Below are 13,676 nucleotides of genomic sequence, written 5' to 3'. Positions count from 1 at the left end.
TCGCAACCATAACTCGCACTTAGACAACTTCGTGTACAATTGCTTCTCTTTCAAAGTCTACAATACAACTCTCAGATCTTCCACCTACTCTTCATCAGACTTCGAATATATCAAGATGTGTTCGATGAACACAACCACAAACTGATCTAATTATGGATGGAATATTCTATTCATGTACTCCATGAACACTCCATGTGCACTAGACACACCAAATGACATTACTTAATATTCGTAATGACCATACCTTATTCTAAAATCAACCTTCAGAATATATTCCGATTTCACACGAATCTGATGGTAACCCGAACGCAGATTAATCTTGCTAAACACACAAGCACCTACCAACTGATCCATGAAATCACAAATCCTCAAAAGTAGATACTTGTTCTTTATCTTCACTTTATTTAGTTGTTGATAATCCACACACAACCTCATACTACCATGTTTCTTCTTTACAAGTAACACCGGTGCACCTCACAGCGAAACACTCAGATGAACAAACCTTTTCTCAAGCAGATCTTCCAGTTGTTTCTTCAGTTCACTCAACTCTAAAGCAGACATTCCATAAGAATCCATCGACACCAGACTAGTACCAGGTACTAAGTCTATAGTAAACTCGACTTCGCACTCTGGTGGCAAATCACTGATGTCGTCTGGAAATACTTCCGGAAAATCACACACCACGTGTAGCTCTTTAATCATAGTTTTTCTTTATGCCTTCATAAAAGCTAATATCATAAACATTGTAGGAGTATCCTTCACAACTCATCCACTTTCTTGGCCGACATGAATAACTCATCAGTTGCATCAAACTCTAGAAGTGACATTGTCTTGTCGAAATAGTTGATATGAACATGGATGAACTCCAACCAGTTCATTCCAAGGATAGCATATAGATTCCTCAAAGGTAGACATACTAAATCCATCCTAAAACTCTTACCATAAATAGTAAGTGGACAATTCAAACAAACCCACAAAGTGGTTACCAGACCTAGAGTCGGGGTCTAACCAATCATATTCCCATCCATATAAGACAATTTCAAACCCAACCTCTCAGCACAATCAAGTGCAACAAACAAATGTGTTGCACTTGTGTCAATAATAGAAATCAGTGGGATATCATTTATAAAACAGGTATCTTGAATCAAACGACCAGCAATAGCAGTCTTTGTCCCAGTCAAAGCAAAGACCTTTCCTTCAGACTGTGCCTTCTTCGACTTCTGACAATTAGTACTGATATGACCTTATTCGTCATAGTTATAACAAATCGTCCCAACAATCCTGCAATCTACCACACATTTATCTATCTTCCCACACTTAAAGCACCTCAGGACACTATCCTTGCACTCATTAGCATGGTGGTTGAACTCGCCACACTTGAAGCACTTGACATAAGCGATAGTACCTCCCCCACTATGCTTTTTCTCATCTTCAACTCTCTGCTTTCCTATATCAGTTGGAGCACTGTATGGTCTTCCCATATACTGATTCTTTTCCTTTCTCTTATTAACGCTCTTGTAGTGGGTAGAAAGAGATATGCATTCCTCATCATAAATCTAACACTTGTTCACCCGAGTAGGAAACCTGTGATTCTCCTGGTAGCCAATACCCTGCTTAATCTCAGGCCGCAGTCTGTTTTCAAACTTAATGCACTTCAACCCCTCCACAACTACACCATCATAGTGTGGATAGAACTTCACAAGTTCCTCAAACTTGGCAGCATACTCAGCAACTATCGAGTTTCCTTGCTTAAACTCAAGGAATTCAATTTCCTTCTTTACACACATCTTCAAGAAAGTACTTCTCAAGGAATTGCACCCGGAACACGGCCCAAGTGATCTCAGCACCAACAACTTCTAGTCTATGGCAAACATTATCCCACCAGTCATCAGCTTCCTCAAACAACATGTGAGTACTAAACAATACCTTCGGTTCTTCAGTACATGCCATTACTCGGAAAGTTTTATCGATCTCTCAAAGCCACACTTGAGCACCCTCCAGATCATACATGACCTTGAACATCAACATATTATTCCTCTGAAATTTCCCCAAATCACGAAACTCATCATCTGCTTGATTCTGTTGTTCATGTCGTGCCTGAGCCACTGACTCCAAAGCGTCAACAATAACACAATCGTTTCTTCCAGCCATTCTTCACACCATCAAACAGAAATTAAATAAAAAAATGCATAGACATTGTACACGCACATGTTGTAAGTTAGGGACTCGACAACATTACGAAACCTGGTCAGACAAACCGACCTGCTATAATACCATTATGTAACACCCTAAACACCAAAACTTATAAATAAAACATTAAATGACAATTCAAGGTCTCACCACGATAAATCCTTAAAGAAATCATCAAAATCATTTGAACTACGAAACGAAAAAACGTTTTTAACACAACTTCATAAATAAGTTAGAAACTTCAAAATAACAAAAACAACAACAACTTCGAAAATCTAATAAATCATGTCATCGATGTTACACGATCAGAGCAGTAAACCACTAGTATTACTAATGATTAAAAGTAAAAGCAAATAGTATCTTCAACAAGCCACCTTCCAACACGCATAAACATGGATCACTCTTGAGTATCTTCAAGATGTCCATGGTGGACAACATGAAGTAAAAGGGGGTGAGAAACAACATTCAATATAAACATTGTAAATAATGATAAGGCATAAAATACACAACAATCACACATTCATTACACAACTAGCAACAAAATATTCTCACACCCAATCATAACAACTTGTACATATTCTCAACAAATCAACAACATCATGAAAGATCAACTACATATGCAAACATGTATGCAATATACTCCACAACTGACTCATTATATATGAAATACCATTCGTGAACACTCAGGTTCATCTCACTCTTGATCCCCACCATAGGACCAGGGCACATCAAATCTTTACAATCACTATAGGTAACAGTACACCATCTCCCATATAGAACCGACTACTCTCTTATGATCCTTACCATAAGACCAGAGCACACCAAAATTAATTACCATCACCATATGTAACACTTCACTCATTATTCATTAAAATTAGCTACTCGCTCCCAATCCATCCCACCGGACTAGAGTATACCAAAACTGGACTAAAGACTAAACACCATGATGCATGACTCTCAACAACATGCATTATCACCAAAAGATTCACCCAAAAGAATCACCATGCATATCTCACCATTTATGCACAATATCATTCATCATATGCAACAACTGATCAATGTTACAACATCAATAAACAACGTCAAACATCATAACTCAACAAATGTAACTTCATAAGCATTCATTCATGTTACTTCACCAAAACTAAAATTCTAGTTAACAGACTTTCGATGTCACACGGGTTGTTATGACATCCAATTCTGCGCAGACAAGGATTATGCAGAAAACAATAAGTGCAGTAAATAACACGAGTAATTGTTTACCCAGTTCGGTCCAACATGACCTACGTCTGGGGACTACTAAGCCAGGGAGGAAATCCACTATTAGTAGTATTAATTCAAAGCTAAACTCCCCCGTTTACAACTCTTCACTTAATCCCTAACTAAGATCAGAGTTCCTACTTGTAACACCTCAAAATTTGCCCTCCTCTCTTGGGATTAGCATTATCATTTTGCATATCATTTTTAGGTCATTAGGCATTGCATATTGCATATCATGTGGTTACATTGTGCAAGCTATCCTCCCAAGTCTTGATCAGAAGATGAGGAAGTCAAAGTGCAAGCCTAGGGTTTATTGACTGGTCATTGATCATCTGAGGATGGGGCAGTTCAAATTAGGGTTTCATGGTTCTCAAAGGATGTTGGTCTTCATCTTGATTGCAATGATACATCATCATCATCATGGTTGGATATCATCAGGAGATTGAAGTTCATTCCTTGAGATTAGGGTTTTGACCACTGGTCAACCCTAATCAGTTGTATTGGGCCAGTCAGGGCATGATTAGGAGATGAGGTTTATGATGGTTGTGGGGTTCATTCTATGATTATATTGTGTTAATGGAGGCTAGGGTGTCACCCTTGAGCTATTTCAGTTGGAGATTGGAGCTTAATTTGATCTATGCATTGCCAGATTCATCTGTCAGATGGAAAAGTCAACTGTGGTCAACTGTACATGATCTGATGGATGTGGAGGTGGAAATGAGTTGGATACACTTCATCCATGTTGGAACAAGTGTTATTTGACATCTCAAAGCTTAAGAATGGAGAAAATCAAGTCAGAACAAAAACTGCCAAAAATAGAAAGTGACTTGTAATTGAAGTTTCCAAAAATGGAAAGTTTTTGACCTCAAAGCCACGTGTCCAAGGAAGCTTCAAATGAAAATTTGTTCAACATGAAAGTTGTAGATCTTGTTCTCACCTTTCCAAAAAGTCCAAGAACTTGAAAATCCAATGTATGGTTGGAAAGTTATGGCTCAGTGAATTTCAGAAATGACCCATAATCAGGAGACCATAACTTCCACATGGTTTGTCCAAATTGCAAGTTCTTTATATGCACAAACTCCATTTGACATGTACTTTCATGGTGCATAATTGGATTTTCCCAAAAGTGGTCAATGCAAAAAGTCAAATTTCAACTGGACAGTTAAAATGGACCAAGGGCAAAATTGTCCAACTTGTGAAATAATTGGAATTTTTGAGTGGGGATTTTTGCTACACCTCACAAATGGTATTTGAAACTTGTTGGAATCATCATTTCATGGCAAAGGCTTATGGTTTGAGAATTGGCTTGAAAAATGAAAGTGCAAAATTGGACAAAGTGGCATTACATGGTGAATTTCAAAAATATGTATCCAATGAGAGTGAAACAAGTTGCAATAGTTCATGACAGGTATTTAGAAGTTGTACAGCTGTCCATGAGGTGGCAATGAGCTGGCTGTGGAAAGTACCATTTTGTCCCTTACTTGAAATTAAGCATTTTCACTAATCAAAGGCATTTGGTTAATGACATGATTAAACTTGGTTTAAGGTCACATATATAAGCCTAATCACTTTCTAATCCTAACAGAATTTGACATTTCCCAAAATTGGATCAAGAACTCATCAAATTCTCTCAATTCTTCAAGAACACCAACACCTTCAATCTCATAAAACTTCATCAAATCTCAACCAATCTTCGAGATTCCTCTTGCATTCAACTCCTATCATCATCATCTCCAACTGTTTGTGGAGTTTGGAGTGGAAAAAGCTTTGCATCGTGACTGTTCCAATAAGCATCATCCATGGTAAATTCGGATTTCATGCTCTAGAGACCATTACAATTGAAACTGGATGCATCACTCACCTTCCTGAGGAGTAGGCTGTACCTGTTTGAAGTCAAAACGCGTGAATTCATTCAATTTCCACACTGCCATTCCAGGTATGTGATTTTTCGAATGTCACGGTTCTTCAAATGTTTAGATGCGTTTTGAAGAGTGATGAACGTAGATTATCATGATGTATTTGTTTTTAGAAACGGATGAACCTAGGGAGAGATATTCGGATTCGAAGCTTAGATTCAAAACCCTAACCTCTTCGATTCGCATGATATAGGAATTGTTAGGTTGCAATAGGTTGATATTCGTATTCCACGTGCTTAGACGGTTAGAACGGCTATCCATTTGTGAATTTCTGTGATGCTTTGATGTTCTTCGATTTTTGAGAGTTCTGGAAAAATGTTGAAGGAAAACGATGATGAATGTTCATTTGATCTTCAAAAACTGTTTGAATTTTCAAATCATGTGTTTCCCGCTCCCGCCATTAAGTATTTACAAAACTGCCACTGAATATTCTATTTAATTTTAAATAATTCATAAAAAATTACCATGACCTTAAATAATTCATAAAAAATTGTATAAAATTCAGAAAAATGTGAGAATTTTTGTGTTGACTTTGTTGTTGAGTGTAGAATTTTTTTGACCTATTGGTCAAAGTTGTGCATGGTATATTTTTGGATTGATTTAGGTTTGTTTCACATGTGTTCACATTTGATACATCTTACCATTTGGTTCATGAAATGCTCATAGTGTTAGATAAATTCTTGACAATTTTTGTGATGATTGTTGACTGGCTGATGTTCATTTATATGTAAATTTCATGAGTTTTTGATACCTGATCATTGAGTTATGAATTTTTGAACTTAGGTGTGACAATTTGTGTCACACCTCTTGATGTCAACTGGCTGGATTTAATTGAGTGGTCTATACTTGTTAGAATGAAATGAAATTTTGCATGATGGTTGATTAACATGTTAGGATGCTATGTGATTTTTTTTGGAATTTTACATTGCATTTTCAAATTGATTGTGATTTTTCATTTCTGTTGGTCAAATATGCAAGTCCATGTGGTACATGTTTGTAATTTGGATGTGAAATGCTCATATGGTATTGAATAATCATGAAATTTGATATGCTTGTAATAGACACATTGTGTGACATTCCTGTTTTGGTCTCATCCATTTCTTTTTTGTTTTCATTGAGTTATGAATTTTTGAAGTGAGTGTATGTATTGATGTTGTGATTTGGAGCATGTTATTGTGTCTGTTTTTGTTGATTTTCATTGACATGGTTCCATTTGCCCAATTAAGCTGAAATTTGGTGTGCCATACCTGGATTAGGCCCTGTTTAGGTGTAATTTATTTGAGAATTTTTGGAAGTGTTTTGGTGTGGATTTGAATGCAATAGTTCTGTTTGCATGTTTGGTGCTTCACTTGAACCAATGTGGATTGTTTTGTGCATAACATGAGCATGATGAATGATATAAACATGAGACCAATGGTGTTTGCTCTTGTTTGACTTTAATTTGAGATTGGTTGGTGAATACCTTGCTGTTTAGGAATTTTTCTTGCCTTTGGACCCTAGGTTTAGCCTAGTGGTCTTGTTGCTAATGTTTGCTTGATTTTTCAGGATCAAAAGCATAATGCACATGGAGAATGAATCAAGTTAAATGCAATTGATGTTGTTTGATGTTTGTACACTAACATAACATTGTTTTGTAGGTTGTGAAGTTTGGGATTGAGCTTTGAGCTTGCTTTGTTGTGCATTGATCTGTATAGATTAACTGATTGAACTTTTGCTGTTTAGTTTTGTCTGTCTGAGTACTAACTGTGTTTGACTGTTTCCAGGTACTTTTAGTTGCTCAGTTCCTTGTGAACATTTGCTTTGCTTTGCTTAAGCAACTTGCATTGAGGTATAACTTCCTAACTTCATGTAGTCTGGAGACCCGGCTGTTACCGGGCCGGGCAAATAAATGTCTGAAGTCCTCCTTAAGAGGCAATGATTGTGATTGTTTAATTTCGTGCCAAGCAGGTGAAAGTCCTTTAAATAAGGCAATTGGTGGAAGGTAGGGATAAGCAATCTATCCCCCACTATTCAGTTGAGTCTTCTCCTTGCTCCCATTACATGGTTGTAGCATTGAGATCCAAGCCCAAGATCCTGTGCAGTGCACATTGTGTCAGAGTCATCGAGTATAGAAGGGTCCCCCCATTCTGGACCCATGCTCATTTGTCAGAAGCTCTCCCTGGTTAGGGATAAGAGCTGTGAGGTCTGATCCTCACTTCATCTATCATCTGCTTCACCTTAGCCTCGTAATGGCAAGGTTAAGAGCAAACACAGCCCGTACAGACGACTTGCTGAGGCAGTCAAACCTATTGTGTGAGCCCCTTGTTTGGCTATAGTGCGTGCTATGTGGATATCTGATTGACATGATTGTTCTCATTTGATATATGATTGTATGCTTGTGTGCTAGCTTCTTTCCTGGTTAGGATAGTTTGCTTATGCAAGTAGGATAGAAAACTGAACTTAGGGTAAACGATGCATGACAACATTAGGCTCGAGTCTCAGCTCCCTAGTCGTGTGTCTTTTCCCGGTTTCTGGTTAGCAATTTAGTCCCTTTCAGGGGAACTACATCGCCCTGATCCTCGTTCCAGACGAGGTATGTAGGCAGGGGGTCGTGCGAGACCTCTCCGGGCAACCTTTTTCTTTTTTGCGTGTGTTTGTTTGTTATCTGATTGTGTGTTTGGCTCGGATGCCGACGTAAGTCCAGTGATTGGCTGTCGGGCTCCATGTTTGCCCTTTTGAGTGTGTTTTGGTTCGGATGCCGACATAATTCCATCCAGTGGTTGTCGGGCTCCATGTTTGCCACCCTTGCTTGTTTGTATGTTTTGTGTTGTTTGGCGTGCGTAAGCCGAACTACAGTGGCTCTGATTCTTGTAGCAGACAAGATATGTAGGCATAAGGTGCGATACCTTATCGAGCTCCCTTCTCCTAACCCCACCTGCGTTCCCCTGTGTGTGTGTGTGTGATGTTTAGCAACCTATTCTTTATTCTAGAACGTGGATCCCGTCGAGTACGACGGACGTGAGGGGTGCTAATACCTTCCCCTTGCGTAACCGACTCCCTTACCCTTTCTCTCTGGTCGCGAGACCATGTTCTTTCCAGGTTTCTCTGAGCGTTTCCTTTCCCTATTTTGGGATAAATAACGCGCAGTGGCGGCTCTGTGTTGTGTTTTTTATTTGAGCTTCGCCGGTTGATTTTTCGCAGGATGCGACAGCTGGCGACTCTGCTGGGGACACGGATGTAGACCTGTGCTGGTCCATCTTCCCCGAGCGAGTCCTTCCTAGCGTTCTAGGATTAGTTTAGGTTGCTTGTGATGTTTGATTTATTGCATTTATTATTCTAACCAGTGTGTATCTATATTTGCATTAATGTCTGCATGCATCATACTATCATGTTGTTGCCGTCCTCTTTGCAGGTGGTTCCTCTGTGTGGGGTGGGTGTTCTGAGTGGGGCTAAAACCCAGGCCCGAGTATACACCTAGGATTAGTGTGGGTCTCACGTTCCTCATTTGCTAAATCAGCATGATGTTGTAACGTGACATACCACAAGCCGGACGAGGCTCATTTGGTAGTGCTCATCTCTGTGGATATTCCGCTTTGTTTGAGTTACTCCATCTGAGTTATTGACTCTGGTGACCGATCATTTCCCGGATCTTTGGTTTAGACGGTCTTAAGGGAGCTACAATGGCACACCCGAAAGGGCAAACCCATTGAGTATCTCTGCCCGATTGTCGAGACTATTATCCGCCTTAGGGTGACCTGATTAGAATTTACCTGTGAGGGGAGGGTTGATTCTTACAGATGCATGATCAGATGGTGACTCAGTTGGTGACTTTTTGTTCCGTGGATCAGAGTCCTATTTATAAGTCGGATTTATGGCCATTTATGTCAGAGACGCCGGAGTGCTGTCCGAGATTTATCAGTGGGGATCCGTTTATTTCAGGATTCCCCGGGCCGAGTTATTTATCAGTGGGGATCCGTTTATTTCAGGATTCCCCGGGCCGTTTCAGATGATTGTGGGTGTCTGCTCAGGGACTGATGGTTATGATGATGATGTATCTGTCTTCCGTTTATTTCGAAACCCTTGAGATGGATTGGTGGTTACAGATTCCTCAGATGGTTGTGATCAGTTCAGAGATCAGGGCTGTGATTCAGAGCAACAAATGATCAGATGACTTGGAGGATGGCCCAGTGCATTGCATACATCTGCATCATTCTCATTTTGCATTCATCTGCATCAAACTCACGTCTAGCCATATGGGGAGTATTATTGATTGAGAATCTGGTTGAGAGACATCTTGAATTTCAGAATGTGGATGTCAAAATATTAGCTGTCTCGATGAAACCAGAATCAAAGGACAGAATCTTCCTCATATGGACAGACGTTGCATTCATGCATATTAACACATTTGCTGTTTTGTAGGTGTCAACCGGTGCGCATAGCTTGTTTGCTCAGATATCCTGCTAGGGGCAACAAATCCAAACTGATGGATCCTCCCAACGCCGACATCCTCGAACTGAAAGAGATGGTGAGGGATTTGTTCAGGGTTGTGCAAGGGCTTGCCTTGGGGCAGAAAGCCATGGCCGAGAGATTAGAAAGGATTGAGGGCTGGATGATCAAGGAGAAAGTTCGGGGAAAGGTTCCGTCGTCCGAAGTAACAAATCCCTCTGGCTCTGTGGTGAAGAAATCCCTTGACAGTGGTCAGCCCAAGAAGAAGGTTGAATCAGGTGGTGCGCAGACTAAAAGAGAATGCGGTAAGGATCGTTATCACTCTTATGCTGCCACTGCAACCATTCCTGTTGGTGGTTCATCTGTACCACCGAGACATCCGTCACCTCGCCCGGGAGCACAGAGAGCTGGGAATCAGGTAAGAGGAAAGGGGGTTGATCGTCAATTTGATAGGCCACCTATACCGTATGCTCTTCTGTTGAGGAAGTTGAAAGATCTCGGAATGGTACAATTGAGGACATTAGCTCCATTAGAACCTGATCAAAGGCCAACCAACTATGATGAGAATGCCCAGTGCGAATTTCATTCTGGAACACCGGGGCATAACATTGAGGGCTGTAGAGCGTTCAAGAATGTTGTCCAGGACCTGGTGGACTCCAAGGCTATCAATTTTGCACCATCTCCAAATGTTAATGCCAATCCTATGCCGGCACATGGTCAGGCGATGGTGAATGCAATTGCTGAAGATTCAGGTCACACCGGTGCGGTAGGTGGAGAAGCTGACAGTGACTGCAAGTTCAATGGTTGGATAACGCCGTGCGTACCAGGAAGCTGGAAGGCTTAAAAAGATCAGCACTGACACTCGTCCGGAAGAGTAATGATTTCTGTTTTGATTTTATCTGCATGAAAATCATACGTGTTGCCCGACACGTAATGGTTCATTGTAAGGGCCACCTCATGTTCATAAATTTGCATTTTCTGCATCATTAATAAATGGATGTTTTTCAGTCAAAAAGCGGTGTTCCCTGTTTTTCATTTATTTTTACAGTTTAAAAAACAAATAAAAATGGCAATGTTTATTTTCATTTTTCCTTTTTTGATTTGACTCGTCCCAACTTCAAAAATAATTCTCCGGATCTCGTTGATAACAATTTGGTTACCCCTCATATGACTTCGACAATCCGAGCAATCAGGCTGAAGAAGAAGGCGAAGAAGATTGTGATCTGCTGGAATTAGCCAGGATGTTAAACAAGAGGAGAGGGTGATTCAGCCGCATGCGGGGCGGATTGAGATTGTTATTCCAAGCACCGCCGAGGTCAGGAAGTGAAATTAGGGCCGCTTCAGAGGCGAATCGAGAGCAGAATGGTAGCCTTGTTGAAAGAGCATGTGGATGCCTTCACCTGGTCATGTCAGAATATGCCAGGGTTGAACACCGATATCGTTGTACACAAGCTACCATGGAAAGGAGACTGTCCTCTAAAAAAGCAGAACGCCAGTGCCTATATCAGAGAGCAGTGGTGACTTTGTTTCATGATACGATTTATCATGAAATCGAATGCTATGACATGATAGCAAAGTCCCAAGCAGAAGAGGGGCATCTGGCAGATCTGGCCAAGTTGAGTGGACCAGTTGAGACAATTCAAACTGAGGTTGAATTCAGATAAGTGCACTATCAGAGTGCGATCCGGTAAGCTGTTGGGGTTCATTGTAAGGGAGGAATCGAGGTTCATCCTGCTCAAAAAAAAAAAAATGCCTGAACCGAGAAAAAGAAAAGAGGTTCGTGGTTTCCTAGGTAGATTGGACTACCTGTCATGGTTCACATCTCATCTAACAGCCACGTGGGAACCCATTCAAGAAAAGAAAGATCAAACGGTCAGGTGAAATGATGATTGCCAAGGGGCATTAAAAAATAAAAGGATAAGTTGCAGGAACCTCTGATTCCGATGCCTTCCGTGGAAGGAGCAATTGTTAATCTGGTACTTGACAGCCTTCGAGGGGTCTACGAGGTGAAGTGGGTCAGCATGACGAGTCTTGTCGAAAAGAGCATGCAATTTACCTTAGCAAAAAGTTTACCGACTGTGAAACAATACATTCACTGTTCGAGAAAACTTGATGCACTTTGGCATAGGCTGCTCGCCGACTGAGACAGTATATGCTGATTCATGCCACTTTGTGGATTTCCGAGATGGATCCGATCGAGTATGTGTTTGAGAATCCAGCATTGACCAGACGGGTTGTGAAAGAGCAAAAGAATGTTGACTGATTTGGGATACTCTCAGAAAGCAATCAAGGAGTGTATTGTCTGATTACCTCGCCCAGCAATCCGGGGAGGATTATCAACCGAGGAAGTTTGAATTCCCTGATGAGGACATCTCGAGGTGCTCTAATCGAAAGATTGAGAGTAACCGATCCCGGAGGAGGGGCCTGACCCTGAATCCGAACGGATTCTGATGTCTGATGGGGAGGTTAAGGTGAATAAGCTTTTGTTGCCCGGATAACGTTTGAATGCACCGACGGTGTGATTGGGTAGGAAACTGGTATCCTGGGTATCGAACGTCGGTGCGTACATCTACTGGGGCAACTCCTTTCTCATTGGTATATGGAATGGAGGCGGTGTTACCGGTTGAGGTTCAGATTCCCTCTTTGAGAGTCTTGATGGACGTGAAGTTGCAAGAGGCTGAATGGGTAAGGACCCGGTACGAAGAGCTGAGCCTAATTGAAGAAAAGAGGCTGGCAGCCATCTGTCATGGGCAGTTGTATCAGCAGAGGATGAAGCGGGCTTTTGACAAGAAGGTGCGACCTCGGGTGTATCACGTGGGTGATATGGTGCTGAAGAGGATCCTTCCTCCTCAAAACGATCGTAGGGGCAAATGGACACCGAATTATGAAGGTCCATTCGTGGTCAAGAAGGTTTTCTCTGGCGGAGCCTTGTTGTTAACGACTATGGATGGCGGAGATTTTCCATCCCCTGTGAATGCGGACGCAGTTAAAAAATACTTCGTATAAATTGACCCGCTGGACGAAAAGAATAAAATAGTCCAGGCAAAAAAGGGCATCCCGGCGAACCAAAAACAGAAAGAAAGGTTCGGGCAAAAATTAGGGATAAAAAAGGAAAAAATGTACACCCGGCAAGTCGAAAACCTGAACAGGCGACTTGGGCAAAAAAGGGTATCCCGGTGGACTGAAAACCCGAAAGGGCGGTCCAGGCAAAAGAGGGATTGAAACGAATGACTGCGTCTGGCATGATCGTTTACGCTTTGGTTAAAGCATCATGGATAATACCCGGTTGGGATCAGTCAGAAACGTCTTGTTCAGAAGGCAGAAAGCATGGAGAGTCTGAGGACATATGGGGTGTAACTGAGTTGGAACTCGATGAGATCACGGGTTTCACATTGCCATTAGAATAGATTTTTCCTTTTGTGCAATTACCTCTTTTCAGGAATTGCTTCCTTTGTATTGCTCAATTTGAGCCACACTTTTCCAATCAATAAAATGCATATTCAGTCAAATAATTTTGTTTTTGTTTTTTCATTACCGCTTTGATTGCAAAAACATCCAGATATTTTTGATAAAGAATTTTGCATTTTAAGACATACAGGTTCCTTCCAATGCATGTTTATAAGATTGAAGGCTTGAAATCTTATTTGGAAGGTCAAGTGACCCAAGTGTTGAAATCTTGACACGCCTGGGGCACGGTTTTATCTGACGATCTGTTTTGCAGGAACTGTTAGGTATTTTCACTCACTTGCAGGTTGTGGTGTGGAAGCTTTGTAATAGATCCCCAGAGAGTTCGCTCAGGAACGAAAATGGCGAAAACGTTGCGGCGTACGACGATCCTTGATGATAATCAAGAAGACTCTTCAAAATCGGAAGATTTGAAAGTTT

At 41.0% G+C, this 13,676-nt stretch overlaps 1 protein-coding gene across 1 annotated transcript; it reads right to left on the bottom strand.

Annotated features, from left to right (window-relative positions):
* Nucleotides 1–758: 758 nt before the first annotated feature.
* LOC127123536 (uncharacterized) lies at nucleotides 759–1,481 on the bottom strand. The gene is made up of 3 exons (XM_051053746.1): nucleotides 1,327–1,481; nucleotides 1,010–1,233; nucleotides 759–916 (listed from the first exon to the last, which is right to left on the bottom strand). The coding sequence occupies exons 1-3, from the start codon at nucleotides 1,479–1,481 to the stop codon at nucleotides 759–761; spliced, it is 537 nt and encodes a 178-aa protein (XP_050909703.1).
* Between the last annotated feature and the right edge of the window lie 12,195 nt (nucleotides 1,482–13,676).

This window comes from Lathyrus oleraceus, chromosome 2 (genome assembly GCF_024323335.1).
Source record: "Lathyrus oleraceus cultivar Zhongwan6 chromosome 2, CAAS_Psat_ZW6_1.0, whole genome shotgun sequence".
Lineage (NCBI taxonomy): Eukaryota > Viridiplantae > Streptophyta > Magnoliopsida > Fabales > Fabaceae > Lathyrus > Lathyrus oleraceus.
This window is presented reverse-complemented; position numbering and strand designations above follow the sequence as displayed.

Excerpts from the sequence above, each read along its gene's own strand:
- LOC127123536 (XM_051053746.1), bottom strand. The coding sequence starts at position 1,481 with ATGGGAAGACCATACAGTGCTCCAACTGATATAGGAAAGCAGAGAGTT. Across the intron at positions 1,234-1,326 it reads TGCAAGGATAGTGTCCTGAG|TACTAATTGTCAGAAGTCGA; the intron begins GTGCTTTAAGTG and ends AGGTCATATCAG. Across the intron at positions 917-1,009 it reads TATGGATGGGAATATGATTG|TATGTCTACCTTTGAGGAAT; the intron begins GTTAGACCCCGA and ends GGATGGATTTAG.